The following is an 18,453-nucleotide window of genomic DNA, read 5'->3' on the forward strand; positions in this document are numbered from 1 at the left end:
ACCTGTCGTATCTGTTTCAGCGCCATCTTTGTCTCCAAGAACTAGACGTTCTCGTCGGATAACCCACACTTTACTCTGCCATCAACCTTTCAGTCATCTACTTATCTTCCTGCTGTTTTCCCTGTGAATTTCTGAAGAATCGGGATGCAAGCGATTAAATGTACGTGATTCTGCGACCGGATGGCCCTGTTGTTGACGATCACCTGCAGGTGTAGTCGTGGGAGATGGCGCTGTAGGGAAGGTGAGCTGAACGACGCTATGGCTGCCCACTGTGCATTCTTATCTGACCGGACGACAGACATGCCTTCTCATTTCATACACCACCAATGCGTTTCCTGTGCGTTGATACTGCCTCATCTTTCCTGGCTATTCATTGATTTTGATACACAGGGAGAATACATTCCAACGGGTAATTATATTATTATATCTTTCTGGGCAAACTCACCAATTTTTCTTAGTGTTTGACAACTACTCTGCTAATGTGATGGTCGACGGCAAAACCATCTCGCTTGGATTATGGGATACCGCCGGACAAGAAGATTACGACCGACTCCGCCCGCTCTCTTACCCTCAAACGGATGTCTTCTTGATTTGCTTTTCCCTCGTCAGTCCTCCAAGCTATGAGAATGTTAGGACCAAGGTGAGCGACGATAGAGATACTTATCTCCATGCCACTAATTCCATGCTCTCAGTGGTTCCCTGAGATATCCCATCATGCACCGCAAACTTCCGTTGTACTGGTAGGGACGAAACTTGATCTACGCGAAGACCCTGCGACAATAGAGAAACTCCGAGACCGGTAAGTATGTCCATTGTGGCATGAATGATGTACTAAGCGGGCATCCCTAGTCGTATGGCGCCAATCCAGTACGCTCAAGGAGTCGCGATGTCCAAAGACATTGGAGCCGTTAAATATCTAGAGTGCTCCGCGCTGACACAGAAGGGCCTTAAGACCGTCTTTGACGAAGCTATCCGAGCAGTCTGTAAGCGACCTTCCTTTGCAACAGCCGCGTTCTATTCCATTCTGATCTAGGAATTTGTAGTGAATCCACCTCCACGGACAGACAGGGGCAGAAGTAAAGGGCCAAAGTCGTGCATTATCGCTTGAGGGCCAGATGTATGCGGTTTGGATGGTGGGCATACATATAATATCACGCCATTTATGTTTCTACTCGACTTTGACGACCTGTATGCTTTTTGACTTTGCTTCTTTACATTCTTGATGCTACCGACGGATGCTTGTTTTTTGTCTTCAAACATTCCTGTTGTCTGGAACTGGATTTGCGACGGCTGCGATGATGGACATCAACAAGCAACCGCGTGCTCGAATTCTCAGGAGAAAATTGAAGAACCCTGGGAGAATCGTAATCAGATGACCGCAAGCAATTGCCAGGAACCAACGGCCATGGCAAGGGCCCACCGATATGGCTTCCTAGTCCTGTGCTTTTTCTTTTTACCCACTCTGTTTTCTTTTTTCTTGTACTTTGCCCGGGGCAGCGTACTCTGGTCGGTTGCGACTTTTCTGGGCTTCCCCTTCCATCCAGAGTATGTACAGGACAGAGGTATCCTTGTGCATCAGTTTTGGATAGGATCACTGTAACGAATTGGCGACCTCTGGCACCTTCGTTGGATCCTTTCTTTTCGTATGTTGCGCCATCAGTTTCACTATCGACGACTCGTTGAACCTGTGCAGATCTGACCTCTAGTCTTGACATGGTCCAGTCGGAGAGACTGCATCCAGTTCGACATGTATCGACCGCTTCCCAGGACACCTCGGCCTCTGGTATCGCAGACAGCACCATTAGCAACGGCGAGTCTTTGCGGTTATCTCAGTTTCCCCAGCCACCGTCTTCGATCCCTACTACGCCTTTGCGTGCAGACTTTGCACCTCCATCACCAAGTACCCCCACCTTTCATACTATAATTGCGCCGCTTTTTTTGCACCAATCTACTACGTCACAGCCATCTCCACCCTTCCGAAATTTCCCCTCAGATGCTTCTGCCAATAATCGGTTACCGTCCTCGACTCCGCCAATCTCCCCTTATTATTCAGGCTCAGGCACTTTCTCCCCTCACGACTGGTATGATGGTGCCTCTAGCATTGATGTCGACGCTACTGAGGACCGTTTACTCTCGACATCGTTCATTACATCGTTGCTCCAGGAGCATTCAGCACCTTCATTTAATAGCGTAGGTCGCAGGGCTTCCTTCAGTAGCGATGCATTCAGCGGCGTGTCAGAAATGACATACCCACCAACTGCTCGTTATCCAGACTATGTCGACCGACCTCCTTTACCTACCCCACCGCCTAAACCTCCAAGATCTTCCCCTCCTCGCAGACCACAAGGCGCCAGACCCCGACAGCATCCCCCCACCTCCTTCACTAACAAAGTTCCCCCCCACTCGGATTATTCCGATACACTCTACTCGGAGCAGGAGGACAATTTTCCCACTATCATTCGTTCGGCCAGCCTTTCTCGAGGAGTCACCGTTCCCGGTGCTTCCGTGGTAGGCGTCGCTCCTGCAACGTTGCGAGCCGTATCAATACACAGCGATGGATCAAGCACAGACTACAAAGAATTCGTTCGTTCCAGCTCAATTTTGCCTCTGACAAAGCCGCGTCCCCCTCCTGCTCGTCCTATGTCACGGCAGTCCACACATTCGAACCATAGCGCCGCTCCTTCATTTCTTTCTCGTGTGTCATCTACGAGCAAATCCATAATCCAGCGTCTCCCTAACTGGAGACGAGCTAAGCCCCTACCGCCTGTTCCTATCATACCACATATCCCCATCGCCGCTGAAATTGCCAACCGGCGACGGGAGGCAACTATGCCTCTGTCAGACTTGGCTGCGCGGGCAGGGACACTGAATAACTTGCTAGAAAAGGGGTATTATCCTCATGACTCGCGAACGTTCTACCATTTCGATTCCCATACAGGTATATCCTCTGCGTATAGTGGAGGAGACATTCCGACGAATGGTGATCCCTTGCGGACACATCGTAACCGCAAATCTCAACATGCACCCGTTTTGCATCCGCCAGATTCTCCCGGCTTAGACAGGCCTAAGAGCATGACACATTTTTCTCGTAAGAAAAAGTTGATCATCTTGGGTATTTTCATCGCGGTCGCATTGATTACCGTTGGTGTTGCTGTCGGCGTAACGGTGAGTCGGAAAAGTCAGGACCTACATCAATGTGCTGCTGGTCTTGCCGGAGCGGTTTGCGATCTCAGTACGTCTCTTGAAGATTCAGCTTCAGTATTACTGATTTCAAAGTGTAGATACCACCTGCGTGTGCACTTCCTCAGTTACAGGCAACTGTAATGCACTTGCCCATAACATCGTCGACCTTGCGCCTACAATGAACCAATTGTTCGACACGGACCATACCCTTAATTATGTATACAATTCCCTTTGGCTAACTCTGGGAACTACGACGGGCAGCGATTGCTCAGCGCAATCTCTTCTCGTTGATGTCGCACCGGCGTTAACCATGTCGGATTCTCCTAATCGCACGGAGTGGGCCCAGGCTGCAATCCTCTGGAATCTTGTTCAGTCGCAGGATATTCCCAGCACGAAAACTTTACGAGATTTCGCCAAAGATGCTCCTTGGTCAGAAACTAGTCAATTGGATGGACCAGTATCTGATGATGCTGGTTCTTTCGCCGTGACAGCTTCAGGTTTCACGTTCAACTTTGCAACTCAATCGATCAGTCAGCAAGCCGTATCATTCATCAACAACGGTCAACCCACTGATGAGCAGATCAGTCGAGTGAGCAATACTGCCCTTTCTGCATTGAATCGAATGTACAGTTTCGCGCTCGGTAGGTTCTCTCCGCCGTGTTGTAACGTTTACTTAATGTTGTAATTTCCAGCATCTTCCACTCAGCAAAAGAATGCATTGTCGACATACTGGACCTCCGTTTTGCAGCAAAGGGCGGAAGACTTGTCCGACTTCCTGTCGATTGTCAGCTCGTCACCCCTTCTAATTCCCTTCGATGCCACGTCTCAAACCGTGTCTGCCCTGATGACCAATTCATCCACCGAACCATTCCCGCCGCCTCTGGGATGCTATCCGAACCTATCATCATCTGAGCTTGGACAGATCAATGATATCGAAGTCTCAGTGTTCGGACTTTCGAATGTAGCGGAGGTGTCTGAGTTCGATACCTCATGTTATCCTGACCGTCCCTTGTATGGAACTTTGAATGTGCTTCGCCTTCGACTGCCGTTCGCGAATACTACGACAGGAGTTGCTCAACAAGCTGCGGTCCTTAACCGAGATGCTGGTCCTCGTGTAGTCATTCGCAGCGGCCAGCTGTTGAGCTCTTTGCCGGGATCATCTGTTCAGCCAACTAACGGCACCCAAAATCCTCGACAATATGGGACACTCAACCATCTGGAACATATTATGCTGAACTACTTGCTGTCCCTGGACACGGATGTTGCCATTACTCTCGCGACGTATGTGCTGTCGTACAAAGTTGTACCACCCGACAATCAATCAGAGCTCGTTGCGTCCCTGGCGTCTATCCCGGCTCTAGAAATTGCTGTCTTTGGCAGCATATTTCCAGCCGACATTGATCATTCCGTGTCGTCCTTTTCGAGGACATCCGAGAAATTGTTCTTTGGATCCGAAGAGGCGAGTGCATTGCGGAACTGGACGATCACAGGTACGGGTACGAAAGTCGTCTGGGCAGACAATGCTACGTCAGCCCTGGTCGCGTACGACTCGTCACTGACAGATGAAACGTTCAATGAAGTATGGTCTGCTGCGGCAGCAGCATTGGAGGGCAATGTGGAAAATGTGACGGCGAACAACGTGACCTCATCCCTGGGTAGTTTGGGCAAGCTGGATTCCTGACGGACTTTGGAATAAGCCGATGTTACACGTACTAAAGTGATTATTGTTATTATTTACATGTTTTCGATTTTTGTTATTTTTATGCAGTGAATTGTCGTTATTAGATATTTCGGATAGTAGTACTTGCAATACAACGGAACCATGTCATTATTATGGAGAGAGATCTGTGGCTGGATTGAGCCGTAAGCTTGTTTAGGTACTGCCAAGACCAAAAGGGAACAACGCGTTTTCATTACCTTATCAGCACCGCCTCTCGAAGGCTTGAAATTCGCCGACCTCTGTTGATTCCCACCGCCGATCGTTATTGTCGTTGACGCTCAGAATATGCCAAAAGCACAACAGGCCTCTTCGTCCCACTCAGCAACTGGTCCAGTTCACAGCAATGGTACCCACCCAAATGTCCTCAAACGCAACCAGGTAGGCCACATTCTCTGTTGGTCTTCACTTCTTATCCTTTTCTCTAGGCCTGTCACCAAGTGCGTCTTTGTTACCGACTCTTGCTCTTCCAGGTGCTCATGAACAGCCCAGTGTCGAAGGAGGAAATTGGTGAGCCTTTTGCTGCTGTATATTTCTCATTGCTCATTCTTTTCAAAAGAAATGGTATGTCCTCAATGTCGCTATTTATTTCAATATCCACGAACTTCATTTAGTGATGCTAAACGGCCTTGCTCGACTTGTGTGCGCTCCCATGCTCATGCTGTATCCCATGCACCTGCAGGCGCACAACTTCCATCTGCTCCCGAGTGCACTTTTGACGAAAGTGAGCAGCCCAAGTCTTAGCCCAGCACCCGCTCTCATCATTTGCAGTTCATGAAAGCACAGCAGCGCCTTCGGAGACACCCAAGAACAAGTACGAGAGGTTGGAAAATCGCATCAGTGCGTTCGCTACTTCTACCATTAATTCACCGTCTGACCTCCCACAGGTGAACTCGAAGCCCTTCTGCGCCAAAAGGAAAACTCGGCAGCGGAACACGATATCCAACACCAGGCAATTTTTTCACCACGGGCTCGCGAGGCTCAATCGTCCAGTCCATCGCAACATTCAATATCAAATGGACATCCTCACCACCTGTATGCAGGGTCCAGAAACACATCTCGCAGCCCTCTCGGCAAACAGGAGCAGGGCATTTCCGAAACACCAAGTGGCGCCTCCTCACATGCCGGGTGGGACGTCCTCTGGCCCAATTGGCCCCCAAATCTCCCTGAACCAGAGTTGCTTCGCCATTTGTGAGTTTTCAACTATTATCGTCTCTATCATCCCATGTAGCCAATACCTCAGAGTCGAAGTCTTCTTTCTCTTCCATCCCCATGCGACTCGCCTCTTCCATGCAACCAGTTTTATGACTTCTCTTTCATTACCTCCGGCGCACCCCAGATTTCCTGCTCCGCCCGTCCTGCATGCCATATGTGCTGTGGGAAGCCTTTATACCGGTATGGTTACCTCACCTCCCCTTCCCAACTTGTCTGAAGTTGAGCCCGGTAAGTCCGTTGTCATCGCCGCCGAAATTCCCTTTAATTGTTTCTTAAAAAATCCCGAAAGACGAAATATTTTCGGAACGGTATCGGTCAAAGGAAGAACGTCCGGATTCGTTCGCAGAACAGCAGGTGAAGCTGGCTCGAGATACTGCCCAACGGCTTGAATTCTTAGGGCAGGACCTTCTTCAAGTTTTGCAAGGTAAATTGGCAAGCAGTTTTTGTCTTGTACGTCCTACTGATATAAATTGTAACAGCAAATATTGTTTTGTGCTGGTTCTACATATCCCACTCAAAGTCAGTCCGGTTTATTTTTTGAATGATGGGATCCATTCTGATATTCGATCTAGGCATGTCGAAGTATGCATGGTCAAACACTGTCCGGCGCCGGAGGCTAATGTTTCATCGCTTCTAGCTTTTTATCACAGCCGCTCACTCGCTGCGTCTGGCGGTTCCGCTGGGACTGAACATGTGTCCACCGTTCAATTCCATAACTGTATCTCAAAGACCAGCCTCTATCCTACCTCCGGCACGCACAGTAGTCGAAGACGAAATGAGAAGGAACGCGTTCTGGCTCGCTTATGCAAACGAACGACAGCATGGTTGCACAAACGGCTGGGCTCACAGTATGGACGATTCGGACATCTCCCAGTTGCTCCCGCTACGAGGGGACCAGTATGAACAAGGCGTACGTTTTCCTATATCTTCACTGCTTCGATGTTCATCGGCACCTCAAAGGCACTTGTTACCCCGCATGATAGGCAGTGGGCACATGCCAAAGATCTTCTCATCAACCATCCCGAAAATCAAATAGACTCCTTCATTATGTACATCAAGAGTTCTATCCTGTTATGTGAGTTTGCATTTACCCTTTCTGTCACAATAGAAAACTCACATATTACCAGCGAGAGTCAAAACATTCAATATGAGGTTTAGGACGCGGCATTACAACGGCGACGAGCACATCCCTGCGTATCATCCGCTACCGTTAAGCCCCAATTCAACTGAGCCTATTGATGCTCGAATGTCTACTGGCTTTATCGAACTGGATAGCACCATCTCCTCTTTTCTCGGTTCTTTCCCGCCGCATTTGAGGAATCCCATCAACAATAATACGGTCGACAATCACCTCTACACTGCATGCCTTATATCACATGTGTGAGCATAGTAGAGGCACTCTTTGACCCGCCGGTATTGATGTCGTTTCTAGAGCAAACATCGTCCTGCATGACCCTCACGCAGATGTACGGATATCAGGTTGTATCTCAGCACTGAAGATCCTTACCTCTGCACGTGCGATTCTGGATCTAATATATGCTGTATGGTCCACAAGTTTTGACATTACCCTTTTGGATTCATTTTGTTCAGTACGTTGAACCAATACTACCTATGACGGTGCTTTGACTTTGCTTTCTGTATTAGTTTTGTTGGTTCACCGCCGGACGAGTACTAGTTCGATTCTTGCAAGCCGCCATCGAAGCGAACAGTCAGGACCAGATTTCCACACTACGAGCTGAATTGGACTTCATTTTGTAAGTTCAACGAAATATCAGTTTGTGTACCAGGCGCTGATCTGCATCAGGACTGCTTTATCAAAAGTGGGTCAGCGCTACGCAATGGCATATCGGTGTGCAAAAATGCTCGAGGATAGGATGGTCACGACAGGCGGTCCGCCTTCAGGTGTGATGGCGTAATGGAATTTTTATAGGTTCGTATTTAAGAGGCGGACATTGTAGCAATATGTAGTTCATGTATGTAGCTTGTGTATGATTTTTTTGGAAGCAAATAACGCAAAGATTGAACGAGGCCAAAGCGCTTTTGAACCGATCAATGACAAAACTTTGAAACTTCGTGTTCGACCGTGACGAAGAAAGAGCGATGGCGGACCTGCCGTTGCAGAACAAGCTAGCCGTGGCATTTCTTGGCCCATTAGGCACTTATACGTACCAGGTATGAACATTGGCCTGCAGCAGCTCCACAAAATGACAATAATAGGCCGCATACGAAAAATTTGGGAGTGACGTCGAATATATTGAACAAAATTCCATTGCAGGTGATCAGCTTCTATCGGCCTGATGTCGCACACTAAGCAATCTATCAGAGGTATTTGACTCACTGTCTACTACAGTCGACATAGGCATAGTACCTCAAGAAAATTCGATTTTCGGGCCAGTTATCGAGACGTACGATTGCTTGCGCAAAGATGACCCCGTCTTTGTCCGGGATGAAATTATTCTGGCAATTCAGCATTGTCTAATTGTTCGGAAGGGGGTCAAACTTTCTGATATCGATTGTGTTATGAGTCATGAACAGGTCAGTGAATTTCTGATAGAAAAGAGCGGATTTAATGGAGACTTTCCAGGCTCTTGGACAATGTCGGTTGTTCATCGAGAAGCATCTCCCACATGCATCACTCAAGAAGATGCCGTCGACTTCAGCGGCGGCGAAAGCTCTTCTCTCGAGTCCTCTTTCTTATGCGGCTATATGCTCAAAAGCGTGTTTGACCGTTTTTGACGGGCTTGACATATTGAATGAAGGGATCCAAGATCAACACTGTTTGAAGTCTCTTTCCTTCTATCGGCTTGCATTTCACTGACATGGAAGTTATCGCGTAGCGAATTTCACCCGTTTTTATGTTGTGGCGAAACCCTCAAATGGTGTGCCGTCACGGACAAAGCGGCGCACCCGAGCTCTTCTTCGTTTATCGGTGGACGTAACAAATAAATCAGCCAGTATTATGACACTCTTGGCTGCCTTGAGGATGGACTGCATCTCGCGAATAGATCGTCGGCCGGCTCTCGACAACGCTACTTTTCATGATATATATTTTGTAGAACTTGATTCATTAGGCCAAGACATTTGGGAAAGTGAAGTAGAGCATGCGCTTGAGCGAGTTAGACTGGCCGGTGGAACGGGGAAGCTTTTAGGTATCTGGTAGAACGATACAAAAAGATCTTTCTAATTTTTTAAATAGTAGAATACATATACCTGTGTAGTTACACCATCAGCCTAGATCATCGTAACGGAACTGTACAAACTCAGTCTTCGAGGTTGGTCTCCTCAATTAACGCTTTTGCGGTGGGGGACCGCGGCTCGATCTGGCACTTGAAAGGAAGAGGATGACTACAAACAACATCGGTTCATCATTGTCATCCATAAACTTAAGCACCCATACCTGAGAATGGTTGAACTGTAAAGTTCCCCGTTAAGGTCTATAGGCTGTCCTTTGTCGTCGGTGGCTTCTGTTATCCTGTACACAGACAAGATGGAAGCCACCGAAATCCACAGGAAGTCAAAGGCAAACCAACGACCTGGGCACGTTCTGTTAAAGTGTCAAGGCTTACGACTCTCTCAGAGCAAAAGTCTGCTCACCTTCGACCAAACCCGAATGGTGCAGTTGGGATCTCGTTCAGTCCGGACACTGGAAGGTCTTGAGCAGTAACGTTGCCTTCGAACCTATCGGGATTAAAAGCAAAAGGGTTGGGGTAGACGTCACTGCATGGCTTTAGCTTTGGTTTCTAGCTGCTCGCAGATACGTACGGATCATGCAATATTGCCCAGACGTTAGGGAAAACAATGGTTCCTTTCGGGATTATATATCCTACAAGTGTTCTGTCAGGACAGTATTTTTTGTACCTCAATCAGTCGAAAGATACCTCTGTATTTATCGTCTTCAGAAACATAGTGCGCAAGTCCAAGAGGTGTTACTGGATTCCATCTTAAAAGCTATATAATGCATTGGCAACGGTATGTATTCTTGTGTAGAGAGACTCACTTCGTAGCAAATGCAGTCCTATGAGGAGAGGTCAATTTGTGCAGGTCAAGAGCATGACAATCCCACTTACAATGTACGGTAGTTGATATCTATCTGAGAACATTGGTAGCCTGTTGCCTAACACACGGTCAAGCTCCTTTTGGGCCTTGTCTTGAACAGTCGGGTGCAGGGCAATGGCGAGGAACAAGGACTGTAGAGCCGAAACTACAGTGTCAGCGCCAGCTGAGAACAAGCAGGATTATCGAAATGGCGCCGAATAAGCTACAAAACAAGCTTACCGGCGAAAGTTGTAGCTGCAACGTTCTTAACGACTTGCAGATCTGCAGTACCCCGACCGAGCGCTATGTCATCCAATTCGTGGGCCACAATACATGGTGATGCAGTCCCTTTTTCCTGGATGTCAGTGAGCAATGAGAATTCCCCATGTAAATCTGCCAACCATTCTGGTTTGGACCACTTCGAATGGGCGATTAACCAACGCCTGTGATCTCTTTCGCCATTCTTTGGCCTTGCGCTTAAAGGGAGCACACCAAGACGGTAGGTATTTCAATGCGGGAAAATAGTCCTGAAGGATGTGCGTGTGGATACGAATCATAGGTTTACATGTGAGGACATACCACCATGTAAGTGCCAAAAATGCCGGCACGAGAAAAGGGCAAAATAGCAGAGCTGGCTAGTTTCACATAATTATCTCCATTATTGCCTAGTTTCTCGTCGATATTGATGCCATAGGTGATTTCTAGAACAATCGCTGCAGCTGTCCTGGAATCTGTTTCAGGAAAGTACGTCGTGTAGCAGAAATATATACCGTCTGATGTGATGGCCGAACTCAGCGGGACTACGTTCGAGATCCCGTAGCAACGCGTGTGTCAGCGCAATCTGCAACGGGTGATGCTCAGATGTACCATTTATAGGGAAATGTTTTTGGAACAGATTTCGGTGTCGCTGATGCATTTCCGTCAACGTAAAGGACATAGACGGAAAGAAAGAAAGGATTTCACTTTCCAGCGATTGCCGTAAGACATGGATGAAAAAAGCCAGTCCCATCCCATTCTGATGCAACTATAAGTGATAGAAAAAATAGATGCGCGGGGCCATACAATTCCTGAACCATAGTGCGTACTGGTCGGGATGAATAGTTCCCACTTCTTTTTTCAAGCAAGTCAGAAATAGCCTGAGCAGAGTTCAAGATAAGTATGCTGTTCATAAACGCGTATATATACACGACGTCGCCTAATCAACGCGTCAGTAGATGTGTAGCATAATATATTGGGGACTTGCCGTATTCATCTTTCCACTGGGAATATGTCCGCCAAGGATACAGCTTGGGAATCTCTACGCTGCCAAGCCAGGACCCCTGTGGTCCTGGAGGCAGACGTAGAGCCCGGGCTTTCCGTTGTCTCCATACGAGAACAAGGGGGACGATAAATACAGTGAGGACGAGAAAGGATTGGGTGGAGGGAAACATTGAAGGTGGGGTAAAGAACCCGGAGAGTGGCTTATATAGCGGCCTTCGACCATCGCGGGCTCCGCTTTGCTGACTTTGAACGAGACCCGCGTATTATCCAAGTATTGCTATCAGTATCAGACTGGACGAACCTGACTTACTGACCTTGATGGTTCGGACTACGGCCATCGCATTCAGTCACGTGCATCGCGCCCTCCCTGATTGGGCCTTCCTTTCTGGGTCGGCAGTTACACGCATCTTGGTCATCGACCACGACGATGGCCACGGTCGCCAATTCTCTTGCTCTGAAGGACATCATCGACCCTCAGTTCCACCAAAACAATTTCCCGGCAGAGCTGTATATCAAGGCGCAGCTCGGTATCAAGCTCGACAAGGGTCAGTCCGATCTTTCTTAGACTTTGTATTTACTTACGCCATTCACATTGTCTTCGCTGCCACAGATGATCAAATTTGTCGTTTATCACTAACTCCTGCCGGCTGTCCGCTTGGTCCTCTGCACTGCCCTCTACGCCATACCACCCCATCTATACAAAATTTCCAGCCGCCAAAACAAATACCTACCCATCCTCGCGACAGGGAGCGTCTTTCAACCGTTTGTAAGCATTGGCTTCGAGGACTTTGTAAGAAGGGTGATGCATGCGAGTTCTTGCACGAGTATAATCTAAGGCGGATGCCTGAATGTTGGTGGTATGCCAAGTACGGATACTGTTCAGCAGGAGATGAATGCCTATACGCTCATCCTAAGGAACGCAAGGTTGAATGTCCAGACTACAAGAGAGGCTTTTGCAAGCTAGGTATGTCTATACAGACAGAACATATATAGTTAAAAACTCACGTCTTTTTCACGCAGGTCCTGAATGCCCTCGAAAACATGTGCGACGCGTAGCATGTCAATTATATCTTACTGGAATGTGCCCGTTGGGTCCTGAATGTTCAAGAGGACAGTAAGTGCTCTCTCCATTTCAATATCTATTTTACCAACCGATTTTTCAATGCCAGCCCCAAGCCCGATTTACCTACTCAAAAGGACTACGATCCGCCAACTGCGCCCACCAGAGATCTTGGCCCTCCACCCCCAGGATATGGTCGATATTCCGACTTTGATCGTGCTCCTGGCTCTGGTCCAGGATTTGGCAACAATCCCACCTCCATGCCACCTAGGAGGAATCTGGATGAAGTTCTGTGCTTCAAGGTTCGTTTTTCATAATTATTACTTGCAGTCTCACCAACATAATTTCCAGTGCGGGGAGAAGGGGCACTACGCTAACCACTGTCGAAATAGAAATGTTCCTGGCAGTCGCGGTGGAGTAGAAAGAAGACGGTACGGTGGTGAGGAGTAATACTGGGCCTGTACGGACTTGTTCCATACGCACCGGACATGTATTTATTTTGCTACACATAAATCTGTATCTTTAGTTGTTCTCAGTCTTGATGACGTCATAATCTGAGTCCTTCACTCACCGTCCTCCACCATAGCGCTCGCCCGTCTTTTCTTGTCTGCGTCCAGGCTCGCGCATTACACTCTCTTTTCTCGTTTTTCTTGTCGTTTTGTCTCTATGGTTCCAAGGTCGCGCGAACTGTCTGCAGAGCAGATCGCAATCCAACAAAGACGGAAAGCGAAGAAACAGAAGCAGACGCATTTGACTCCTCAAGTCGATGACAAAGGCAAGATTATAGAACGTACTTGGTTGAAATGCCCTGAAGGGGATGATACGCACAAGGGATTTCGTGTCAAGCTTCTTACCTGGAATGTCTGTCTGTTCTTCGTCAATTCCTCAAGTTTTTGTAATTAACTTTGGAACGGAAGTTATTGGCACAATGTCTAATTCGTACGTCTTATATTTAAATCCAAAAGAAGAACATCTTTCAACTTGGAGTAAAGGCCGAGAACTGTTTCCAGTCAGTGACTGTTTGAAGGCAGCTCAACGGGAACATATGATCTATCGTGAGCTCCTCTCGCAGGGTGCTGATATCCTCTGTCTGCAGGTGCTTGACTATTTTCCGCCTACGAAGTTTGACTCAAAACTGTTCTAGGAAGTCGATCGCCTCGAGAAAGTTCTCCCCGTCCTCGATGCCGCTTCTTACTCTCATCACTACGCGGCGGGACCCAAAAAAAAGCATGGCTGTCTCATTGCCTTCAAAACCAACTTGTACTCCAAGATTGGTGACCACAAGGTTGAGTATGATAATGAAGAGGTCCGCGATGATGTTGAAGGCCCCGGGCGCAAGGGAGCTAGCTTCCGAACAAAAAATATTGGATCCATTGTCGCTCTGAAGAGTACGACCGATGAAAATCACGGTGTCGTCGTAGCTACCACTCATCTTTTTTGGCACCCAAGATATACGTACGAACGCGCAAGGTGTGTCAAATACTCTAGTTATGCACACTCTTTGACACACCTCAATGATAGACAAGCCGGGATTCTCAAACGCGAAGTTCTGAGATTTCGAACGGAACGCGGCTTGCAAAAATGGCCTTGCATAATCGCCGGTGGTTCGTGCCCTTTACTTTTAAAAAAAAATTGAGTACGTGTGAAGTCCATGTCATAGACTTCAATTTTGCTCCGGACGACGCGGCTTACTCGCTATTAGTCGGAGACCCGTTACTGTCCGCACAAAAGGAGACGATAACTAACTCACACGTCGTACACGCCACCATAGATCCTACTGTTTCTATTTCTCCGACCAAAGATACTACCGAGGAGGATGAGGCTTCAGACCCAGACAAGGTCATTACCAATGCTCGGTCGGCAACACCTACCGACGGACTGCTCTCACCGTCCGAACTCATCGCTCTGTTCGCTTTGCACAAGCCTTTGCTTAGTGCATACGGCCAGGGATTGAGAAATATCCGGAGATCGTCCATAAATTCCACCTTCGCTACATTTGGCGATAGAATCACTCTAGATCCTATGCGTCTCGGTGCTTATGAGCCAGAATGGACGAGTTACACGCATTACTGGAAAACCGTATTAGGTACGCATTGAACGCGGCGTCACAAAAGAATTTCTGACCATCATACGGTTTCATAGATTACATATTTGTCATAGAGCCGGAGGAGGGTCGTTCACTCATTACAGGACTTTTGTCCCCACATCAGACCGCTGATTTAGACCCAGGAATACCAAGGAAAGGAATATGCGGAAGTGACCATGTTTCGCTTTGTGCCCAGATAGAATTTGTTCCCAACGTAGAATCCTAGACCAGTAAACCCGAGAATTCATCGCATTAATAATCATGGTTCATGAAAATCCGGATCCGAATGCATGAAGAAAGCGTTGCAGCAGAGTAAGTAAATAGAGTAAACTATATCGTAATTCAGGGAAAACAAACGTTGAGTGTGTGTGAAAAGATATCGAAGATAGTGGATATGCCTGGGTATGCCAAGTAGAAAAACTGAAAACACATCTATCCTAATGAATGAGTTATGCAAAGTCCCCGTTACAATGGAATACGGTCAATTTGTGTTTCTATCAGATCCCGCTAGTAAGCTGTCGAACAAACCACCTGCAGATTTCTCGTTGCGCAGCTGTATCATGTACACGATGCCTGTTCGTGCACCCTTGTTGCTAAGTTCGATAGCCACACCTGTTTTACCCACACGCTCGACCCCATCTGTCAAAACGATCGTAGAGATCAGAACGGCGTGATCCTTGTTCTCAGACTCCACAACGAGTTGTTTAATATTCGTGGGATCTTGATGATACAACTTGAGCCGGGCAGAACCCAAGGACTTCCACTGCGCGTGCTGTTGCTTTAGGAACACTTTGCACTTCATCTGCGCTGAGATACTGGATGTCACTGGACCCGTGGGTAGAGACCGCGTTTCCTCAACAGGCGAGTTCGGAGGACTTGGATCAGCGAAGGAAGCGGCCTGATCGATACCAGAAGCTGCGCGTGAATTGAGAGCTGATGGTAATAAGGGACGTGGCTGTGGGGCATGCAGACTTCCCGAAGAGGAATCTCTTGGGATGAAATTATTGGGTGGGTATCCATTAGGTGGGAGTGAAGGAGAGGGGATAGGCGGTGCCGAGTATGGCTGCTCATACTGGGAATGAAGCGACCGCGTAGAAGGTGGCTTCCGCATGCCATTAGGGTATAAAGGCTCGGAGGGTGGCCGCGGAGGAACGCCGTAACCACCCTGGGGACCTGGTAGTCGCATTGGAGAAGGCAGCGGTTGCTGGTGAAACGAAGGCCCAGCCATACGTTCACCGGGAGAGACGGGGGTCATTGGTGAGCGAGGCTGTTGATTACTATTATAAGTGTGGTGGGACGCAGCACTAGTGCTCCTGGATGGTGCAATGACTTGACCTGGGCTGATGGACATGGGCATATTCGGAAGTCCACTAACAGGAGGACGCTGTTCATGCAATGAATGTGTCACCGACGGTACACGTTGAACGTCAGGCGCAGGGGAATGGTGACTGTCCAAAGAGGGCATTCGCTGCGGGACATTACTATTATGGTTTTTCGTGAAGTCATCAGGGGAATAAGATGGGCTCCGGCCATTCTCGACGGGTCGGTACGAAGATGGGGGCCCGCTGGGCGGCCCATCAAAATGAAGAGGCTGGATGACAGGCGGAGAAGGTAAAGATGTTCGTTGTGGAGGACTGACGCTCCTGCTCCTGCTGTCCACTTCTGGCGGCATTGAATTTTGCGTTTGAGGGATGTCTCTCGGTGGTAGACCAGGAAGAGGTGGCATAGGCGGCGGGGGCTGTTTCGCAGGGGTAACTGTGGGAAAATGAATTTTAATTGATCCACTCGTTACGGGGGAGACAAAAAACCTACTGGAGTTTGCAAATTCAATACATTCCCGGAATTCGGATATCATGAAATTGCGAGCTTGAACGGACTCCGTCTGCAAGAATATATGCTCCTTTCGCATGATGGCAACATTCAATGCTGTTTCTAAACAACCAGAAAGCGGTGTCTGTTATTCGGCGCAATACAGGGAAGGGCCGGAACGACTGACCTTGACCACTCACTTCAGACACACGCAGCACTTTCCCGGCCAAAGGCGGGTAACATAACCACATGTCTGGACCGTCTGCACCTCCAGCTGAACGTTCTTCGGGCGTCATCCTCTCGCATACTAAAAATAGATCTGACAATAGAAAAACGTGCCCCTGACGATGAACAACTTCTACTCCCGTAGCGCGTGGTGTTAATGTAATCTTGACATCCATAGACAGGCGAAGTTCCCGCTTGAAGGTAAGCGTAGGCGGCGACATTTGCAGACGGACACTCTATGAGAACACTTTGAAAGAGACCGCAGCAAATATTTATAATGTAGGTACCTTTAACTTCATAGTGAAGATGTCCAATGTCCGTTCAGTGGATAACCGCCTCTCCAGGTCAGAAATTGGCATCGACATGGTCTGAGATGAAACGCGACTGGTCGATGTCATTGCTGTCTCCCCGGAGAGACGCTCCCTGAGTACAATTGTTGAGCTGGTGACGTATATTTGATGAGACGGACATACCCTAGCACGCTGCTTCCTCGGGCCGAACTACTTGAACTGTTCGGCGTTGCGTCAGCATCACTTTGAATCGGTGCACTTAGTGCCGATGATTGTGCCGCGCTTTCCCGTTGTGTCCGAAGGTCAAATACCACTTCGTCCTCACCTTGCAACATAGGGGGCTCGTTGGACGGCGATTGCATTGAAGTTACTCTGATCTGCGCCCTTTGTTCCAATGTATCCAACAGTGTGTCTAGTTTATCCAAAGCACCAACCAAGAGTCGGTGATCGCTCCGACCAGGGACTGTACTTTTTAGAAGTCTAGAGTAGAGTTTCTTGTAGTATTTGAGACGAAGTTTGGGAAGCAGGAAGAGAGCATCGAGGGTCCACAAAGGCGGGTCGTCTGGAGAAGTGATGAGCGATGTTGGAGGAGGTAGGGCTGTAGAGAAGGCAGCGATAATAGACGGTAGTCGAGTATTGGATGAAACAAGATCCCAGTCATCGAAGCCACAGCAATACTTGTAGGAATAATTGGTATATGGGGCTTCCAAATCGTCGATCTGATGACGAATGAAGACGATGAACGGAAGTGAATAGGTCGATGCCATTGAAGAGTACATACCCACTGCATGAGTAAGTCACCCAAGGCCTTTGGCGAGGAAGGATTAGTACCAATCTCTTTAAGTCTCTGCAGGCATTATGACGCGGTACTCTTGCAAGGAAGGCACGAGGAAACGTACCATTAGAAGACTTCGGTTAGCCTTGTATACACCCTCGATACTTCTGAACATCGTATCGAGCTCGGGAGGGGGGAGATTGGAACGAGACCATGCTGCAGCAACTTTCTATACAAGAAGAAGGGTAAAGTTAAAATGAAATGCAGGGAGACAGCACATCTTACCCTGATGATCCCGGTCAACTGCTCGACATAGTTCTTCTCTGTATCGACTAGATCTGTTAAAGGATTGCTTCTTTTAGGTTTTGACTCTGGATAAGATGGCGAAACGGGCGTCGTTGGGCTTGTGGGCGTTGAAGGAGCGGAAAGACCTGGTGGGAAAGCGGCAGATGAGCAGGGAAGGCGGTGAAGGCCAGTTAAAGGCAGAGAAAGCACACCTGGATCTGAAGCAGAGACGGTGAAAGCGTGACTCTGATGATGCGATGAGCCGGCTGGAGGGTCGAGCGGTAATTTTGGCGGAGGAGGCGGAACGAAGGCGGAATTTGAGTGGGCTGTAGGCGGGGGCGGCGGGAGGTCCCTTGCAGCAGAATCAAAGGCGACTGCGGTCATGAAAGCGGGAGACAAGAAGAAGAAAGGGAGAGCGAGACCAAAGGCTCGAATGAAGGAGGCACTCAGATCGTGGACAAGAGTCGAGGCAAGGAAGAGAAGGCACGTGCCAATCTTACCGTCACTGTTTGT

General features: G+C 48.3%; 8 protein-coding genes across 8 annotated transcripts; 6 read left to right on the top strand and 2 right to left on the bottom strand.

The window, feature by feature from the left end:
- Nucleotides 1-144: 144 nt before the first annotated feature.
- EV420DRAFT_1637235 (P-loop containing nucleoside triphosphate hydrolase protein) lies at nt 145-1,108 on the top strand (the record flags this gene model as incomplete). Its single annotated transcript, XM_060476680.1, has 8 exons — nt 145-160; nt 210-241; nt 299-337; nt 391-409; nt 459-640; nt 693-799; nt 850-983; nt 1,044-1,108. The coding sequence occupies 8 exons, from the start codon at nt 145-147 to the stop codon at nt 1,106-1,108; spliced, it is 594 nt and encodes a 197-aa protein (XP_060336116.1).
- A 605-nt stretch (nt 1,109-1,713) lies between these two features.
- Nucleotides 1,714-4,864, top strand: EV420DRAFT_1617836 (uncharacterized protein; the record flags this gene model as incomplete). Its single annotated transcript, XM_060475289.1, has 3 exons — nt 1,714-3,232; nt 3,282-3,824; nt 3,876-4,864. 3 exons carry the CDS (start codon nt 1,714-1,716, stop codon nt 4,862-4,864), a joined length of 3,051 nt encoding a protein of 1,016 aa, XP_060336117.1.
- A 211-nt stretch (nt 4,865-5,075) lies between these two features.
- EV420DRAFT_1512705 (uncharacterized protein) lies at nt 5,076-8,166 on the top strand. The gene is made up of 17 exons (XM_060471667.1): nt 5,076-5,281; nt 5,329-5,340; nt 5,393-5,410; nt 5,460-5,464; nt 5,515-5,624; nt 5,672-5,740; nt 5,788-6,091; nt 6,144-6,343; nt 6,405-6,539; nt 6,595-6,634; nt 6,688-6,697; nt 6,753-7,025; nt 7,076-7,190; nt 7,243-7,495; nt 7,548-7,704; nt 7,760-7,869; nt 7,920-8,166. Exons 1-17 carry the CDS (start codon nt 5,189-5,191, stop codon nt 8,029-8,031), a joined length of 2,016 nt encoding a protein of 671 aa, XP_060336118.1. The 5' UTR covers nt 5,076-5,188; the 3' UTR covers nt 8,032-8,166.
- A 19-nt stretch (nt 8,167-8,185) lies between these two features.
- EV420DRAFT_1512707 (Prephenate dehydratase-domain-containing protein) lies at nt 8,186-9,535 on the top strand. The gene is made up of 5 exons (XM_060471668.1): nt 8,186-8,287; nt 8,333-8,390; nt 8,439-8,650; nt 8,700-8,892; nt 8,953-9,535. Exons 1-5 carry the CDS (start codon nt 8,216-8,218, stop codon nt 9,273-9,275), a joined length of 858 nt encoding a protein of 285 aa, XP_060336119.1. The 5' UTR covers nt 8,186-8,215; the 3' UTR covers nt 9,276-9,535.
- On the bottom strand, nt 9,376-11,580 carry EV420DRAFT_1617837 (cytochrome P450; the record flags this gene model as incomplete). The annotated part of the gene is made up of 14 exons (XM_060475290.1): nt 9,376-9,460; nt 9,513-9,659; nt 9,710-9,832; nt 9,878-9,938; nt 9,994-10,063; nt 10,113-10,130; nt 10,183-10,334; nt 10,391-10,505; nt 10,552-10,677; nt 10,730-10,874; nt 10,921-11,057; nt 11,114-11,165; nt 11,213-11,345; nt 11,394-11,580. The coding sequence occupies 14 exons, from the start codon at nt 11,578-11,580 to the stop codon at nt 9,376-9,378; spliced, it is 1,551 nt and encodes a 516-aa protein (XP_060336120.1).
- A 239-nt stretch (nt 11,581-11,819) lies between these two features.
- On the top strand, nt 11,820-13,006 carry EV420DRAFT_1512722 (uncharacterized protein). The gene is made up of 5 exons (XM_060471669.1): nt 11,820-11,955; nt 12,021-12,374; nt 12,431-12,524; nt 12,580-12,772; nt 12,822-13,006. The coding sequence occupies exons 1-5, from the start codon at nt 11,838-11,840 to the stop codon at nt 12,918-12,920; spliced, it is 858 nt and encodes a 285-aa protein (XP_060336121.1). The 5' UTR covers nt 11,820-11,837; the 3' UTR covers nt 12,921-13,006.
- A 19-nt stretch (nt 13,007-13,025) lies between these two features.
- Nucleotides 13,026-14,808, top strand: EV420DRAFT_1512727 (Endonuclease/exonuclease/phosphatase). Its single transcript, XM_060471670.1, has 7 exons — nt 13,026-13,331; nt 13,388-13,409; nt 13,463-13,566; nt 13,615-13,940; nt 13,992-14,074; nt 14,131-14,556; nt 14,613-14,808. The coding sequence occupies exons 1-7, from the start codon at nt 13,137-13,139 to the stop codon at nt 14,780-14,782; spliced, it is 1,326 nt and encodes a 441-aa protein (XP_060336122.1). The 5' UTR covers nt 13,026-13,136; the 3' UTR covers nt 14,783-14,808.
- EV420DRAFT_1512742 (uncharacterized protein) lies at nt 14,809-18,426 on the bottom strand. The gene is made up of 9 exons (XM_060471671.1): nt 18,153-18,426; nt 17,941-18,086; nt 17,780-17,884; nt 17,662-17,727; nt 17,064-17,599; nt 16,878-17,013; nt 16,553-16,826; nt 16,369-16,488; nt 14,809-16,311 (listed from the first exon to the last, which is right to left on the bottom strand). Exons 1-9 carry the CDS (start codon nt 18,322-18,324, stop codon nt 15,038-15,040), a joined length of 2,829 nt encoding a protein of 942 aa, XP_060336123.1. The 5' UTR covers nt 18,325-18,426; the 3' UTR covers nt 14,809-15,037.
- Between the last annotated feature and the right edge of the window lie 27 nt (nt 18,427-18,453).

Source organism: Desarmillaria tabescens (genome assembly GCF_030435595.1).
Source record: "Desarmillaria tabescens strain CCBAS 213 chromosome Unknown EV420scaffold_5, whole genome shotgun sequence".
NCBI classification, from domain to species: Eukaryota; Fungi; Basidiomycota; class Agaricomycetes; order Agaricales; family Physalacriaceae; genus Desarmillaria; species Desarmillaria tabescens.

Excerpts from the sequence above, each read along its gene's own strand:
- EV420DRAFT_1512705 (XM_060471667.1), top strand. The coding sequence starts at position 5,189 with ATGCCAAAAGCACAACAGGCCTCTTCGTCCCACTCAGCAACTGGTCCA. Across the intron at positions 6,344-6,404 it reads CTTGTCTGAAGTTGAGCCCG|ACGAAATATTTTCGGAACGG; the intron begins GTAAGTCCGTTG and ends AAATCCCGAAAG. Across the intron at positions 7,496-7,547 it reads GCATGCCTTATATCACATGT|AGCAAACATCGTCCTGCATG; the intron begins GTGAGCATAGTA and ends TGTCGTTTCTAG.
- EV420DRAFT_1512707 (XM_060471668.1), top strand. The coding sequence starts at position 8,216 with ATGGCGGACCTGCCGTTGCAGAACAAGCTAGCCGTGGCATTTCTTGGC. Across the intron at positions 8,288-8,332 it reads TAGGCACTTATACGTACCAG|GCCGCATACGAAAAATTTGG; the intron begins GTATGAACATTG and ends TGACAATAATAG. Across the intron at positions 8,651-8,699 it reads GTGTTATGAGTCATGAACAG|GCTCTTGGACAATGTCGGTT; the intron begins GTCAGTGAATTT and ends GAGACTTTCCAG.
- EV420DRAFT_1512722 (XM_060471669.1), top strand. The coding sequence starts at position 11,838 with ATGGCCACGGTCGCCAATTCTCTTGCTCTGAAGGACATCATCGACCCT. Across the intron at positions 11,956-12,020 it reads CGGTATCAAGCTCGACAAGG|ATGATCAAATTTGTCGTTTA; the intron begins GTCAGTCCGATC and ends TCGCTGCCACAG. Across the intron at positions 12,773-12,821 it reads ATGAAGTTCTGTGCTTCAAG|TGCGGGGAGAAGGGGCACTA; the intron begins GTTCGTTTTTCA and ends CATAATTTCCAG.
- EV420DRAFT_1512727 (XM_060471670.1), top strand. The coding sequence starts at position 13,137 with ATGGTTCCAAGGTCGCGCGAACTGTCTGCAGAGCAGATCGCAATCCAA. Across the intron at positions 13,567-13,614 it reads CTGATATCCTCTGTCTGCAG|GAAGTCGATCGCCTCGAGAA; the intron begins GTGCTTGACTAT and ends AAACTGTTCTAG. Across the intron at positions 14,557-14,612 it reads TTACTGGAAAACCGTATTAG|ATTACATATTTGTCATAGAG; the intron begins GTACGCATTGAA and ends ACGGTTTCATAG.
- EV420DRAFT_1512742 (XM_060471671.1), bottom strand. The coding sequence starts at position 18,324 with ATGACCGCAGTCGCCTTTGATTCTGCTGCAAGGGACCTCCCGCCGCCC. Across the intron at positions 17,885-17,940 it reads AGTTGACCGGGATCATCAGG|AAAGTTGCTGCAGCATGGTC; the intron begins GTAAGATGTGCT and ends CTTCTTGTATAG. Across the intron at positions 16,312-16,368 it reads TATTGAATTTGCAAACTCCA|TTACCCCTGCGAAACAGCCC; the intron begins GTAGGTTTTTTG and ends ATTTTCCCACAG.